The 17,477-nt window shown below is 35.7% G+C and overlaps 1 protein-coding gene across 5 annotated transcripts in view; it reads right to left on the reverse strand.

The window, feature by feature from the left end:
* Positions 1-17,477, reverse strand: part of LOC121012829 (NEDD4-binding protein 2-like 2) — a 73,881-nt gene that overhangs the window by 36,766 nt on the left and 19,638 nt on the right. For 3 of the 5 annotated variants that reach the window (XM_040448156.1, XM_040448158.1, XM_040448157.1), the window contains one exon: positions 16,467-16,613. In XM_040448156.1, coding sequence (XP_040304090.1) covers positions 16,467-16,613 — 147 coding nt within the window. Of the gene's footprint in view, positions 1-10,539; positions 10,889-16,466; positions 16,614-17,477 lie in introns of those variants that run through there. The other 2 variants (XM_040448159.1, XM_040448160.1) reach the window with 2 other exon arrangements.

Consider the following 17,477-nt stretch of genomic DNA (forward strand, 5'->3'; position numbering starts at 1 on the left):
CAACTATGACACATTTCTGCTGAAATCTCTTTGGTGATAACCATTATCTGCAAGACAAGGTCTTAGCTCATTAACACTGTGTCAGGCTCTCCTAGATTTGACCCCTTGATCTGACTATTTCTCTAGAGCAGAACTTCCCAATCTGTGTGCTTGGCAATGCCTCAAATGGGTAAAAGATGAGACCACTGAATGGAGCCTGTGGCAGGTGGAGCTCCCAAGCCCTAGGACCAGGAGCCTTGGGAAGAGTAGGCTGGTCCATTTACTCCAGCAAATCCTGCAAATTTTGTTTTCTGTGTCATGAGGAAAAGACTGAGAACTGATGCCTGGAGTTATCTTCCACTATCTCTATACCTCCATCAAACCACTGCCAAATGTTGTTCCAACAACAACAAAAAACCTGCTTTCCCACCCATACCCAAATTTGTATTTCTAGCCCAGGCCTCTCCCCTAAGCACACGACATATTCTTCATCTCCATTCAGATGCATTCCAGAGGCAGCACCTCAAACTTAACATGTCGAGAACGGAGTATCTGTTTTCCTTTCCAAATGTGCTCCTCCTCCAATACATCATTTCCCAGTAAACTGCAACTTTTTCTCTCTCATATCCATGATTTGATCTACTCAGCAAATCCTGACAACCCATCTTCAACAATCCTCACCACCATCTTTACCCCCTGGTTGAAGTCACAATCATCTCTCACTTGCATTATGGCAAGAGCCCTGCTTCCACTCTTGCCTAAAACTGATTCTCAAGACAGCAGCCAGAAATGACTTGTGTAACTCAAAACATAAGTTCTGAGCATACTCAGAACTCTCAGTTTCAAGCAGAGTAAAGGCCTATGTTCCTTAAATAATTTCCAAGGCTCATGTTACCTGGTTGCTTCTTCCTCTTGGACTCTCTTCTATTTTGCTCTATGATCACTTGGCTCCAAGCAAATGGATCTCCTGGAGTCCTTAACTACACCAAGCACAGTCCCACCTCATCTGGGCCCTCACTTGTAGGATCCACTGTCTGAATTGCTCTTCCCTCTCTGCTGTCTTTCCTAATTCACTCTCTTCAAGTCTTTCCTCAAATGTTACCTCTTCAATTAGGCCTTCACTGATGACTCCAGGTAAAGTAGCACCCATTCCCCTACACCGCACCTCCCCGTCCCATTTATGCTGCTTCAACTTTTCCCATAGCACTTATCATCTGACCTATTTGGTACTTATTTATTGGTATAGAATCTGCTTCCCTACACTGACTCCAAAAGGGCAGAGTTTGTCTATTTTGTTCACTGCTGTATCACCTAAAACAATGCCTGGCACATAGTAGGCACTCACGAAATACTGAGTAAATATGCACATGAATAAATGCATTACTGTTTCCTGCTTCTGAGTCCTTAATCACTCAGTGGCTATTGCCTTACAAGCCTTTTCCTATACTCTTTTCCTTATTAAATCCCACTTTTAGACGAGGCTTAGCCATCAACTCCTCCAGAAAAGACTTCCCTGAACCTATTCTTCCACATTTCACTCAATGACAACCAACTCATTAACTGAACAGTAGAGAAGTAACTCCACTGCTACACGTTGATGCACAAACACCTTACCGCCTCTTCTCACTACTAGCTCATATTTCCCAACCACATTCCTCCAATAAGAAACCACCACTCCATCCCCAGTAGCTTCTGTTTCCACCTATTTCCCTACTGCACTAAGTCCATCTGCATAGATTGTCCCAACGGTCATGATACGGCTGATGTACTTAGGAAAAACATAAAGCATTCTGATACGCAGTAGGCAAGACAATTCAAGGAAGAAGCCTTGTTTTCCTAGTCCAATTCTTTAACTTAAAAGTAGTCCATTGCCCACCAAGGAATGATACGGCCAACAACCAGTAAAGCAAGCCTCCAGTATTTCAACACCACTCATGACTTCCTTGTGTGGAGCCCACTGTACTCCATTCCATTTCAGGTTCTGGTTCCAGACTCTTTGTGTCTTCCAGTTTACCATACCTTGCTTCATATTTATTGACTGGACTTCCGTCTCCTCAGCATAATCTTAGTGTTTTCTCAGACTTATAGTTAAGACCCACTATGGCTCTCTTTACTGCCATGGGCAAGATGCTCCCCTGAGCTTCTGTTCTGAAGAACTACTAGAGGCTCTGTGCCCTCAGCAAGTCTGACCTATAAAGGGAGAGTTCAAAAAACCAAACACACAGGTCTTGAACATTCCACATTATTTCCATACCACAGCAATTTATTGACATCTTGCTTGGAAAGTCTCAAGACTAACTAAAAACTGCTATTTCTTCTGATTTCCCTTCTTTGTCGAATGGTATTTATTCTACTTACAGAGAACCTTATTTTTCTATAAGCAAATTGTTTCTAAATATAGTAATTTCTTCTTCACTGTAAGAGTACAAAATAATCTGAGTCAAGAAGAATGGTATGTTATTAAAAAGTTAGAATGCTATATTTGAGGTACTAGTAATTGTGTTTTTTAAAGTTTATTTATTTATTTAAAGAGTGAGCATGAACAGGGGAGGGGCAGAGTGAAAGGGAGAGAAAATCCCAAGCAGACTTCGCGCTAACATGGGGCTTGATCTCAAACTGTGAGATCATGACCTAAGCAGAGATCAAGAGTCAGATGCTTAATGGACTGAGCCACCCAAGCATCCCAAGGTACTAGTAAATTACATCTTAAAATATTACAAACTGCTTCTTACCTTCCAACATAAACCTTCTTCCCGTTTGTCTAATGAATCCTGTAACAACTCTAACTGTATTACAAAAATAGAAAGCTGACATACACTCAAACTGATGTTCCCATCTTGAATAATTCACTTCATAGAAGCCCAGGCTGCAATGAACTGTTTCAAAGAATTACAGGTAAGCTAGTATCACACACCATTACATGAACATTATATAGAATGTCATGTATGAAAAACAAGGGGAAAATTGTCACCATGAAGACCAAGGTGGGATGGGGACAGAGCCTCACTACTTTTATTATGCTTGACATTAAAACAAACCAAAAAAATCCTTCTTTCTTCTTTTAAAGAAATATGTTTGTGTGGTCTTGCCAATACACTGCTCTGTGAAACTAATCATACTAAATTTATCAGTAAACACAGGAATATCAAATTGATTGGATCATACCAACAGTCCACACAACACAGGTGAACCAATAGTGAACTGTAGGAGAAAAAGGCACATGCAGCAACATAAATTGTTTTGAGCTATTCTACAGCTTAACTCAAATGCCTTTGTTAAAGAGGAATATGAGTATCTTTGACAAATTTAATAACTAGAACACCAAACTTTTCCTTCTAGGTATCTCTCAGCACTTCTAACTGGTATAAAAATCCATTGGTTTGGAGGTGCCTGGGTGGCTCCGTTGGTTCAGCCTCCAACTCTTGATATCCATTCAGGTCATGATCTTGTGGTCAGGAAATCAAGCCGCACTTTGCACACTCAGTGTGGTGCCTGTTTGGGATTTTCTCTCCCTCTTTGCTCCTCCCTGGCTCTCACACATGCACGCGCTCTCTCTCTCTCACTCAAAACAAATAAATATAAATTTTTAAAAAATCAATTTGTTTCCTTCTCTGCCTATTCCTAGTATATATCAAGAGATGAAATTATCAAAAGGCAAAACAAAATCATGGAATCTCAAGGCTAAAAGAGCTATTTCAGTTAAAATTCTAACATAGTCTTCTCATTTAATTCATCCAATAACCTTATGTTATAGATTGGAAAGGTACTGTCCTTAAACTTACAAGGAAAAGTTTCAGAAAGTTAAGTGGCTTACCCAAGCTGCAGTCAGAACTGCAACTTATCTTCTAATTATGCAATTTTGAATTCTGTGCTCTACTACAAGTGGAGGTTTCCGTCCTTCACAACAGTCCCTAAGGCGCCTTGAAGGAACAGTCTGAAACACAGAACTCAATTATACTGTGAACACCTCCAGTGTCAGGCAATCCACTGTATACTTCTTAATGAAACACACGCTATTTCCAAAAGAAGTCTTTGAATTAAAACTTAAGAACCAATGATCCAGTCAAGTATCCTTATTTTACACATGAAGGACTGCAAAAGAGAGAAGGAAATACCTCTCAGCTAGCTAGTGTAATAGCAGTGTATTCGTTTGGTAAGGCTATGACAAAGTACCACAGACTGGGTGGCTTAATCAACAGAAATTTATTTTCTCAGAATTCTGGAGGTTTTGAGTCTGAGAATGAAGTGTCAGCAGGGTTGTTTTCTTCTAAGGCCTCTCTCCTTGGCTGGCAGATGGCTGTCTTCCTCCAGTGTCTTCATATGGTCTTCCTTTCTGTGTGTCTGTGTCCTAATATCCTCTTTTTATAAGGACACCAGTCATATTAAATTAGAGCTCATCCATATGACCATATTTTATCTTAATTACCTCTTTAAAGGCCCTATCTCCAAATATAGTTACCTTCTGAGGTACTGGGTATTAGGAGTTCAGCATATAATTTTGAGGGAACTTAATTCAGCCAATAACACTCTACCGTCTCCATAATTCATGTTCTTCTCATCACAAAATATATTCACATCATCGCAACAGCCCCCCAAGTCTAAATTCATTCCAGCATCAACTCTAATAAGTCATCTGAATATCATTTACATCAGGTATGGGTGGACCTGAGTTGTGATTCACCCTGAGGTAAAATTCCTCTCCAACTGTGAACTGTGAATCTAGTTAAGTTACCTGCTTTCAAAATACAATGGTGGGACAGGCATAGGATAGACATTCTCATTCCAAAAGGGAAAAATCAGAAAGAAAGGGGTAATGGTTCCCAAACAAGTTCAAAAACTAGCAAGGCAAATTCCATTAGATTTTAAGGCTAAAGAATAATTATTCTTTGGCTCCATACTCTGTCCCCTGGGCCCCCTGGACCCCTTGGGATGGAGGCCCTGCCTTTCTGGCCCATGAGTGCGGTAGCCCTACGTCCTCAGGCTTGGGGCTCCGATCCCATGATGGCAGTGGCAGCCCTGGCGGCAGCCTCTGAACAACTTTTAGGGACATTCTTCTGTGTTCTTGAAGGATAACACATGATCACAACCATGAGGACAACACAGGATCACAGCCAGCCGGTTCTACTGACTTATGGAAACCCAGAAGTTTGAGCACTTCCCTTCATTTCATTCTGTTTCATCCTTTCGGTCCAAGCTGTTAGGGTTTCTGCTAGGATTACTTCAGCTCTAGTTTTGCTGAGACAACTTAATGCATCCATTAAGTCACATGCCTGTATTCTCTTTAGCAAATAGTTGTTTAGCAACAACCTTGATGTTGTCTCAAGAACACATACTTTCTAAGTCTTCATAATAAGCACAGGCTGAGAACTTTTCACACAAGTTTGGTTCCTTTTTGCTTAACAATTCCTTCCTCAATTTCTCTCTCTTGCATTTTACTATAAGCAAGGAGAAACCAGGCTGTGGATCTTACACTTTGCTTAGAACTCTCAGCTAAAATGGGGCGCCTGGGTGGTTCAGTTGAGCATCCAACTTCGGCTCAGGTCATGATCTCACGGTTGGTGGGTTTGAGCCCCATGTCGGGCTCTGTGCTGACAACTTGGAGCCTGGAGCCCGCTTCAGATTCTGTGTCCCCCTCTCACTCTCTGACCCTCCTCTGCTCTCTCTCTCTCTCAAAAAATAAACATAAAAAAAAAAAAAGAACTCTCAGCTAAAATATTCAAGTTCATTATACAAGTTCTATTTTCCACAAAACACTGGAATACAGTTCAGCCAGTTCTTTGCCACATTCTAACAAGATCACCTTTTGTCCATTCTCCAATAACACTTCCATCTGAGGCTTCACCAAAACATCTTTCACATTTCTACCAACATTCTGTTCATGAGCACGTATGTGTATCTAAGACAACAGAAGCCATTTCAATAGCTCTTTCTTTTCATGGCCTTTACCAGAATCACCTTTAACGTCCACATTTCTACCCACAATCTCCTGGGGCAACCTTGGCTTTTTCTAAAATGCACCTCAAAATTCTTCAAACCTCTACCATACCCAGTTCCAAAGCTACTCCAATATTTCTATGTATTTGTTAAAGCAGCATACCAATTCTCAATATGAAAATCTATTGTTAGTTTGCCAAATCTACAAGGTACCACAGATTGGGTGGCTTAAATAGCAAAAATTAATTTTCCCACAATTCTGGAGGTTAGAATTCCAAGACCAAGGTGTCAGCAGGATTGTTTTCTTCAAAGGTCTCTCTTGTTGCCTTTTAAGGTTGGCTGGCTGTGTCTTCACAAGGTCTTCCCTTTGTGTGCATTTTATCCTAATTTCTTCTTATAAGTACACCGGTCATATTTGATTTGGGCCCAACCCATATGATCTCATTTTATTTTAATTACCTTTAAAGGCCCTGTATCCAAAAAGTCACATTCTAGGTACTGGGGATGAGGACTTAAACACATGAACTTTGAGGGGACACAATTCAGCCCATAATGGGCTGACAACCACTCATATTCACTTATTTTATGAATACTGAATATCACTTTTTCCTAGCCACTGTGCTAGCTGATGACCATGTAATGGTAAGCAAAACAGATACAAAGACTGGCTCAAAATCTCTGATTTAAAAATAATGAGTGGAAACAATCATCTACTCATACAAATTGATAAAGAAAAAGTACATGAGAACATATAACATGTATTTTGGACCCCACCAAGCCTGCTGTGTCCAAAATGGCTTCCTTGAAGAGCTCAAATCTGAAGGATGAATATGGAAGGGGGGGTGTGCACACAGAACTTTCCAGGAAGGGAAACTGAACAGCACAGTCAAGGAACTGAGAGGTGGTCAGTAGGGCTGAAATACAGAAAGTAAGAAGAGTAATAAAACATGAGGTTGGATAGGAAGGTAGGGGTCACATCACCCAGGGTCTTTAGCCTAACAGCAATGGAAAGCATCTGAAAAGTTTTACATGTGATTATATTTTCTTTTTACAAAGATCACTCAGGCAAGGTAGGTGCTGGTAATGTTCTATTTCTTGAGCAGAGCTCTGGTTACATAGATATGTTCACTTTGTGAAATTTTGAGCTGTATGCTTATAATTTAAGTACTCTTCCATATGTCCATTATACTTTAGTCTGGTTAGACTGTGCAAAGAAATGGTAGAACAGAGCAAGTATTGATGTGGGGACCCTAGTCTCAGTAAGAGATAAACTAGATAATTCAAACTAGAAAGATGGCAGTCAAAAACGGAGAGAGAGATTCAAAAGGTATTTTTTAAGTGACAAAATCCACAGACCCTGGTTGATGAACTGAATATGAAGAGGGAAAGGAAGCATTAAAAAAGACTCCCAAGTTTCTGGCTTGCAGAAATGGATGGTAGATTCATTCACTGTGCAAGGAAATCCTAGAAATCCAGAGATGGGAGAAAAGATCACTGCTCAATCTTTCAAGATGATCACTGCTCCTTCTTTCAAGATGATCACTGCTCATCTTATTAGCAGAAATATCAGGTAGGCAGTTAAGTAAACAGTCTGAAGCTCAAAGGACAGGTCTGTAGAAAATACACTTGGGGATCAATACTGTTAATAACAGAAGCAGTGGGTACACCATCCTTCAGCCAATATTTAACGAGCTCCTATAGTATTACAGGCACTGGTTTAGATTCTGTGGATATAGCTGTGGACAAAATAAACAAGTTCTCTTGGGACTTACATTCTTGTTCAGGAAGACCCTCAACAAACCAGTACCAAATAAGGTAACTTCAACTACTAGTAAGTACCATGATGAAGACAAAACAGGACAATGTAATAAGAGTGACAGGGATGGAGCTATTTCACATTAGATTGGAATAGTCGGGGAAAGTTTATATTAATTTTTTTTTTGAATTATAGATTAGTTGCTCTGTTGATAAAACTACAGGGCAACAAAGAAAAAAGTGAGACTACTATGTCCAAATAAGAAATGATGAAATCTCCTGGGGAAAGCGAAGAGTAAGAACAGAAGGTGGTCCAGAACTAAAACTGAAAAGAATTTGGAAAAATAAAAACCAAGAAAGGCAGCAAATGAGACTGAGAAGTACGCAGAGATAGGAACAAAAACCTCATCAGGGAAAAATATTTTAAGGAAAAAAGTGATCAAGAGTCAAATGCTTGCTGAGTCATCGTATGGGAACTGAAAAAGGCTCATCAACACAGAGGAACATTCTGGAAACCTTAAAATCTAAAATGGTAGAGGAAGAAGCTAAAACGGGAATGGGTTGAATAGTATCAAACAGAGCTGAGGGGAGGGTGCCTGGGTGGCTCAATCAGTTAAGCATCGACTCTTGATTTCAGCTCAGGTCAGGGTCTCATGGCTCAGTGGTTCAGTTTGTGAGACTGAGCACCTCCTGTGGTCCTGCTCTGAGGCTGATAGCACAGAGTCAGCTTGGGATTCTCTCTCTGCCCCTGCCCCCCCCTGCTCACATGCTGTCTCTCTCAGAATAAACAAACATTAAAAAAAAAAAAATGGTTGAAGGGAACATGACAATAGGTGTGCACAGTTCTTTAGAGGAGTCTGGCTATAAAGGAGTGGTGACAATAAAGAGGGGCTTTAAGAGATGAGACATGATCACGTCTGAATGTGGATTTAAGGAAAGAAAGCAAGATTGAAATTACAGAGAGAAGGAATAATTGTCAACATATAAAAATTCCTGAAAGTAGTTAAGAGATGCAATCCAGACTACAGGTATACTTATTTACCTTAGATTGGAGGAGGGCTACCCTCTCCACTGAAATAGAAGAGAGAATGGAAGTAGAAATCAGACTGCCCGACTCTTGCAATGATGTGTTCTTTCCACTAAAATCATGCCATAAATATTCTGAAAAGTGTTCTAAGTAGGACAACAAACCAAAAAAAGAAAAGTTTTTTTTAATGTTTATTTATTTTTGAAGGTGGGGGAAGGGGGAGACAACAGAGGATGTGAAGCAGGCTCTGTGCTGAGAGGAGACAGACGTGGGGCCCAAACATGGGGCCCAAACTCACAAACTATGAGATCATGACCTGAGCCAAAATCAAGAGTCACAGGCTTAACTGACTGAGCCACTCAGGTGGCCCCTGATTTTTTTTTTTTTTCTAATTAGACTTAGGATCACAGTGCTTCAGAAGAAGGGCTCTGAAAAAATGACTTTAGGACAAATACCTGAAGTATTTTTCACAGATTGTCTAGGAATTCTGCAAAGGATTATAAGGCAAAAAGCAAGAGAATAATCTCTAAATGACCCTAAAAGAAATGGATAATCAAAAGCCTCAAGGTTGCCTTATTTATCTGTATTCTAGGATTTAGTTTCTTGATAATAAATCACAAATCTAAAGACCACTGGTACAAAATCCAAAACAAAAGGCTCTGATGGCACCAGATGCACCAAGTGAAGTGGAAGAGGACTCCTCCCTGCTGGTCTGCACACTCTGGTCCTAGCAAGCATCAAATCCAACTAATTCACACTCCAGCTCCAGGTTTCCTAAATTACAAACTACCCTGTAAATTACTCTACTTAGACCAATGTGTCCTTGATATCAAAAGGTAGTTTTAGGAAGGATACTCAACAAATATTTTATTGAGTCTTTTTAAAGGACAAAGATCCAAAGACCCGGTAGTGACCAAAGATGACAAGGAAGACCCCGTTTCATGGCATTTAGGGTACAAGATCATCTTTCTTCATAGCTTGGGCTCTATTGGTTCTTAAAAAGCAAAGGGAAGATAAGGAGGGAGAATACCACTTTGGACCACTAGCCTATCCTTCTAGCCTTAACAATTTCTTTCCTAGCATTCCCCAGAATTTTTTTTAAAAGCTGGTTTTTTTCTCATTAATTTTTAATGAAGTCAAAATGACTAGCCCAGGCCCCTATCACATTTCCTGTACATACTTCAATTTACTTACATTTGAATTGAAATGTTTTAACTACATCTTTGCTAGTATTACATTGTACTATATTTCAATAACCTCAATTCCACAATATACTGCTTTCTAGGTCCTGAACTGAAAACTAATTTAATCTATTAATGAAATCAATGCTCTTTCTGTTTCCATGAAGTCTTTCTTGTTCTAACAAAATTTCTACCTCTGATAAAATACAACTTCTACCTCCGATAAAAAAAAAAATAAACACCTCACAATCTACTCTAAAGATTAAGAAAAACCAAACAAGATCCAGTCCTTCTATTTAAGTTAACTAAAACAAAATAAGGCAATAATCAAGTTAGAATTCTTCATTCCATACTTAAAGGTTTTCCTTGGAGAATCTAATTAACTCAAGATATTAGTTATATAGTAAACTTAAGTAATTGCCTCTTTTACTGTTCTTTAATTTTGGAGAATTAAACAACACAGAAGAAAATGCTATTTCAAAAGAGAGAAATGCTTAATTTTTCACAAATTCAAAAAACTGATGTAATTGCCATAATATCTACTACTACAGCACACTCAGTAATAAGTGAACAGTTAAAGAAAAATCAATTAAGACCACTTACACATAGTGTTGACCTTTTCTGGGAAACATTGCCTCAAACTTAATCAGCGTAACAAACAGCTTATGTAATTTAACAATCCATTTATTGAATACTACACACTTCAAAAGCTCATTGATATTAGAAATTAAATTTTAAGCATTAAAGCACAACAGCATATGTAAAAATTCAATTGCAAAGATGTTGCTGAAACGTGATTATCAATTATATCAATGTATATCTTATAGAAAACATTAAATACTAAATGGTATCTTACTTGCAATCTTGACTCTTAAAAATAGCACTGTAGATAAATGGCCACTTACAGGTTTCTTTACTCACTTTTGTTGATAAATCAACATACCTTCAATCCTACAAATTCAAAGGTACCATTAAAGATGTATTCAATGCTTCACCGGAATTTCTTTCCTACCTTAAAAAAAAAAAAACCCTAAATTTATAATACTTTTTTAAAAGAAGGCTGTGTTTAAAAGATAAAATGGGATATAGTAAGGAATATGACTGACCTAGATTTTGATCCCAGTTATATCTCTCCCTAGGGAAATTATGTTGGCTAAGTTGCATAACCTCTGATAAGTTTTTGTTTCCTCTTTATAAAACCCTTGTAGGACTGTTATGAAAACTTGAGAGACTATTAACAATCACATTTACAACACAGCCTGGCACTGACAGGCATTAAATAAATGGCAGCTGCTTAAATGAACATTATATTAAGACTTATTGCTATTAAATTCCTGTTGTTCATTGTAGCAGCACTGCCCTATATGAAGATCCACTTGTAGAGGTCAAACTCAAAATACCTATCAACTTTCCTTCAAAATCACTCAGTTCTTTATAAAGGTGGACTGCAGAATCAAGATGTAATAGTGAATTCTACAATACTGAATTCCCAACTACTACTTACCAAGAAGTCTATCATCATGATGTTTAAGTGTTACAAAATACTTTTTCTCGAATTCAAACATCCAAGTCCTATGCCATGTTTATGGGATTCTTAACCACGAGTAACCATTGGTAGACTTTTACAAATCTTTCCAAGGATTTTCATATCTAAGCTCTAACTAAACAGCAGGGTCAGGAAACTAACTGCAAAGCTGTTGGTCTATAAATATAACACGGTGAAGTAAGTTTCATAAGCAACAATGAGTTCAGTAAAACATAGGAGGGGAAAAAGTTACCTCCATTTTTGTCAGCCACTTACCATCCCATCATCTTCATTAAAAATGTTACGAAGTTACACAAGCATAGCTGAGCAGAAAATGGACAGAAAATGTGTATGGGAAAAGACTATGAAAGAAACAAGAAACACAATTTCTAATACTAACAAGACAGAAAAAAAAACAAAAAGAAAAAAAAATGAAGGCAGAGGAAAAACCCACAATCCCGTCCCAAAATCAAATTTCATTTTGTTATATTAAGAAACTGAAGAGTTCAGAATTACAATTGAAGAGATAGTACGAAGTTGTACAACTGCAATGAATAGTTGTAGAGGAACTACCCCAGAGGGCAAAGCTTTGGATTTATATGTCCTGAGAATGCAGTTAAAACTGCAAAACAAGAAAATAATCTACATAAAGTTATTTCAATGGACTCTACTGAACTTGCATGCAATTTTAACCATGAATGAACAGATTATTCTTACTTTTTTCCTTTAGTCACTAATAAAGCTCAGAGGCAAAAAGCCCCTGTGTTATCTTAAAAATCTCTCAATCTTCCCATTAATTTACAAAAAGTTCAATTTAAAAAAAAAAAACAAAAACACTGAAATATTTACAACTGGACAACACTCCCAGATAAAGTCTTCAGTTACTCACCAAAGCAGGTACAATGCTTCTTAATGTGACTGGGTCTAGTTCTAAGACTAGGAGTCAAACTATAACTGTGTCCATACTAAATAATCTATTTTATTCGTACTTAAGACAGCTTACTGACATTAAGGGGCTCTACACTGGGAAGTATATTATAGTATGTGATTACTGCAGTCATCACACCTGGAACATGACACGGTTATCCAGAAAACAAAATTTGTTAGGAAAAAGTAGAAGATTATCTCTAATCTAAATCACTAAAATAAACTACTATTAAACGTATCAAGAAGTCAAAACTTTCCAATAGACACAGCCCTAGCTTGAGGTTCTTTTTTCAAAAAGTTATTTGGGCTACTCTTTCCCTTTGTTTCTGTGTGTACAGTGATAATGCACCAAGAATTTCCACAGGATATATATTAAAAATTCAGCTTACAAATGTATATTCTATTACAAAAATTATGCCCTTTACTATAGCCTAAATAAAGATACTGAGGTAAATGATAGCCATTCTATTACAAGTTTTTGCAAAAATCATAATTATAAACTTCTCAAGGCTTGCTCTGCAATTTATAAAACATGCAAAAAATGAAAATTTTTTAGACTCAGGACACTTAGCAGTTTGAATCAGCTGAACTGATTTAAATGTTTCTTTGCAATGTAAAAAAAAAAGGAATCAAAAGACACAGGAGAAAATCAAGAGTTACTCCTCCTTGAAGACCTATTTCAACAAACTTAATAGTACTTTTTACCATTCTAAGGCTATTTTAAGGAAAAATCTGATATACAAATAAGGAGGCCAATTAGTTTAACAGTAACCTTAATTTTAAAAATAAAATAAAAATTGGTATGCCAATTTTAATTAAAGAGAAAGAAAACCATTACCAAAGAAGATATTCATTAATCCCTTAATATAATCCCACCTTCCTCTGTAAATTCACAAGAATTACAGCTAACAATTTTAGTGAAAAAAAAATTTTATTTATATATTATAACCTATAAAATTGATCTTCAAAAACCAGTAACTCAACCTGCTTTTTCTGCTACCACCAAATACTTATTCTGACTGATCATTGTAACAAAAGTAAACTATACTTTGTCATGATTCTAGATTAAGGTGTTACTCTATTTATATGGGTTGCAAATGTTAAAAACATACACACACAAATCTTCAGCCCTAATAATGAATTCTCAGTTACTGCATTCATGTTAGAATACTACATAAAACTTCAATGAAGACAACAAAACCATCCAGTCAAGGCACTAATGTATTAACAACATTTCTTCAACATTTTCTGAAGAGAACACCAGCAATTTTCTTTATAAATACTTAAAAAAACTAGACTCAGAAAATCAGATATTTCTGCAATAACAAAAACTAGAATTTGGTCAAAATAAGTATCTCATGTCCTTTGAAATCATGAATTCTTTCAAAACTTACCTATACATAAAACTAGAAAATTCCACAATCTATATTAATTAGACAAGAAATCAGCAAACTTCAAATACTTAAATCCACCCTATTGCTCCAACAGAACACAACCCAATCTTTTGTAAACAATCTTACTTTAAAACAGACATAAAATATTAAAAAGTTAACATTTCTTTTGAAAAAGTGAACACTGAAAATAAAGATTACCTACCTAAAAAGCAGTACCAGAATTTCGACTGAATTACCACATAAGTATTTTTGTTAGCAGGATTATGATATATAGAAAATTATAAATCTGCTTATTAAAAGGAAAAGTATTTTTACACCAAGCCTATGAAAAAACAAAGCTGCATTCTGTGTAACTAAATGTATTTTACCTTATTTAAATATGAGGACCAATGCCTCCTTTATTCTTTGGGATAGAGACCTACTACTCATAGCATAGCAACTGGGGGCTATACCACTAAGAATATAACTGAATTAAAAAAGAAAAAAGAATATCTGAATAGAAGAGAAATTTTGATGAAAATATTTAATCAGTAAATTTCATATTTTTATAGATTTTTAACATCAAAGCAATGACTTCTAATAATGACTATGGTATCTTTTATTGCATATTCATAGCTCGTTCTGTTATTGCTTAAAAAATAAAAAAATTAGCCAGAATGCTAAGGGGGGAACTACTGATTTAATATGCTTGGTGGAACTATTAAATTAATTTTGTCTTAAAAAAAAAAAAACAAAACTTCAAAGTCTTTCAGAATTTAATTCTCCTGCCTCAATATGGATCTAGAATTTAAAAAATCAGCAATGATTAATGATCTCTACATGATTATTTAAGTACTCAGAAGTACTAAAAGATGAAATCGATCCATTATAAAATCTGGAAATTTATTTCAGGCTACTAACATGAACATACTTCCTTATAACGTTAATCTTTCAAAGGCGATTCTCTAATTCCTTGAAAATGTGCTTAACAGATATTAAGCATCTATTAATCAAAATCTATAGATTCACAGCACTATTCCTCTCAACAGTTTTATAAAGACAGAAGGAAAGGAACACATAGTATATATATCTAACAGATTTTTCATCTGTCCCCAAATTAAATTCTTCTGTACTGTTCTGAAAATGTGCTAACTTACATGATAAATAAAATAATGGGAAACACAAGCCCAAATACTAAGAAGTGTTACCCTTAAATAAAAAAAAATACATGAAAATACTGGATGAAGAAAATGTGTATATATATAAATATATATACATTTACACACAAAACATGGGTTAGCATATTCCTACTATATCACATTTAGTTAAGATGAACAAATACATACAAACACACGTTAAACAAAATAGAGCAAGATAATATTCAAATGTAAACAGTACTGAATAGTACAAATAAATGGAAATCATATTCTTATCTCACAAAAGGCAATGTAAAACAGACCTTGTTGAGAGTGCTATATTTAGTTTTGTGCCTTGCACTTAGTTTTACTTCAAAAGTAATATATAGATGTGGGATAACATTTAAAGTAAAGTTGAAAAGAACAGCAAATGGTTTTAAATAACATATAAAGGCAGATTATTAGGTTCAGGATGGGCTCGTTTAGGAGTCAGTTAATGGACCATGAAATATTATGTAAAACATTTGAAGGATCAAAACATTATTTTTTAAAAAGCATGTAATTAGCTGGGGTTTTTTCCTAAAAAAAGAGCAAATCAAAGATTAGGATGAATTACAAAATCTCTAAAATGAATTCCATCTCAGGTTCTAAATTTTAAGTGACAGAACACAATCTAACAAAGAAAACTCTCCAGTGAGACATACAGTTGGCCTACAGAAAAATTAAAACCAGAAGAAATAAAATATCCTACAGGACAAATCTTCTTACAATTAATGCTAAGGACCTGTCCAAAAAAATTTTAATATTAGAATTATACTGTGTTAAATTAAATACAGAAAAGTGATTTATTATCAGAATAACCTGAAGAGCTTTTTCTAAATATACAGTGATTTCCCTATTTATCCACTCCAGAATTGGGGAGTGTGAAGGGGCAGGGCAATGGTTTGAGAAGAGTGATGAATATGTATATGATATATTATGAATATGTATATTGTGGAGAAAACCACCCAGGTGGTTGACATACCTACTGCTATAAAGTATTTAATGGAGAATTTAAGCAATATGCTCTAATTAGCTTATAAATATTTTTGTCACACAGACGAATCTGCAGAAACATAATTTTACCTGTGTACTGAATAGGGGAATCAACTGAGGTGTCTATAAAAAGTTAGTATTTCTTACATATTTAAACGTAGGAAAGGTAGTTAAGGAAAATTACTAGCATTTTATGCAAAGTTAGATTTAGATATGAGCTATAAAACTGTTCAACATTATCTACAAAATAGGTAAAATTAGTTTAAAATTCAGTTGTAGAAAAACCATTCTAGGTCCTACCCACACTACTCAGATATTTTCATAATAACCAAGGGAATTACAACAAAAAAACTATAAAAACATTTAAAAAACCATTTTATATAATTTTTATTTACACTTTAGGATTTAAACAACTTGCTGGGAACATCCCTTGTGGGACAACGTAGTCTTTTTTTATTTGAAACTATTTAAACTTCAAGATAGGCTCACTAATTTTTTTCAAGGGCAAGCAACAAATGTGTTAGCTGAAAATAGCCAACTTAATGATTATTTGTAACACAGACTTGATTAGGTGAGCCTAGAGATCCTCCCCACCTCTGTCTCCCCTGTGAAGGAGGAGGTCTTTGTGTGCTTTTGTGTGGCGGTTCCACTGAATTCATTACAATAGAGATGGACATTTCGTATTCGTAACGATCCAACATCTGAGCAATCTTCTTTCGAGATACACCATGTTTATTCCTCCTACCAAAAAAGAAAAGGATTTAATTCTTTAGGGTAACAAAGTAAAGATTCTAAATTATATTTTACAAATAAACACTAAAAGATATACCTCATTCACACACATTTTGGACAAAAAAATTTATACTGGCTCTCAAAAATTTTAACAATATTTTAAAAATACTGAAAGACACCATAAATCACAACAAAATGTTAAAAGATAGTATCTTCTTCACACAGAACTAACTACCAATTTGCTGAACCATGGAGTTAATCTCCCCCTGGCTTCTAATAACAAATCAAAGATTATAAAACAGTGTTTTGGGAATTATAGAGGAATTGAGTGGACTTCTAGGACTTACAAAAGCCATATGAATATTTATCACTTTTTAAGTTATTTTAGGACACTTCCTACTGTATTTTTATAATTTATTATCAACACCAAATTATTATTAGAGATAAAACAACTCGGACGTACTTTACAAAACAAAATGTTGAGTGACAGAAATTAGACACAATGAATATACATTGTATTTTATTTATATAAAATTTGAAAAAAGCATTAAACCATGGTGTTAGGCAAAAGATGTTTTAGAAAAAAGATGCATTAAAAAAAAAAAAAAAACAATAAGATGCATTAAAGAAAGGAAAGTAATTACCAGGAAATTGTTACTAGGAAAAGGAATTGGAAGAACTTTTGAGGTGTTAATAACATTCTTATAATGTGGGTAAGGTTAAATGAATATTTACCTTACAGGAAATTTGTTAAGTTGTATATTTACATTTTACATAATTTTGTGAGTTTAATTACGACAACAAAAAGTGGTTTAAAAATTACTCTTGGGGCGCCTGGGTGGCGCAGTCGGTTAAGCGTCCGACTTCAGCCAG

Source organism: Herpailurus yagouaroundi, unplaced genomic scaffold (genome assembly GCF_014898765.1).
Source record: "Herpailurus yagouaroundi ecotype Mexico unplaced genomic scaffold, PumYag 197, whole genome shotgun sequence".
Taxonomy (NCBI): Eukaryota; Metazoa; Chordata; class Mammalia; order Carnivora; family Felidae; genus Herpailurus; species Herpailurus yagouaroundi.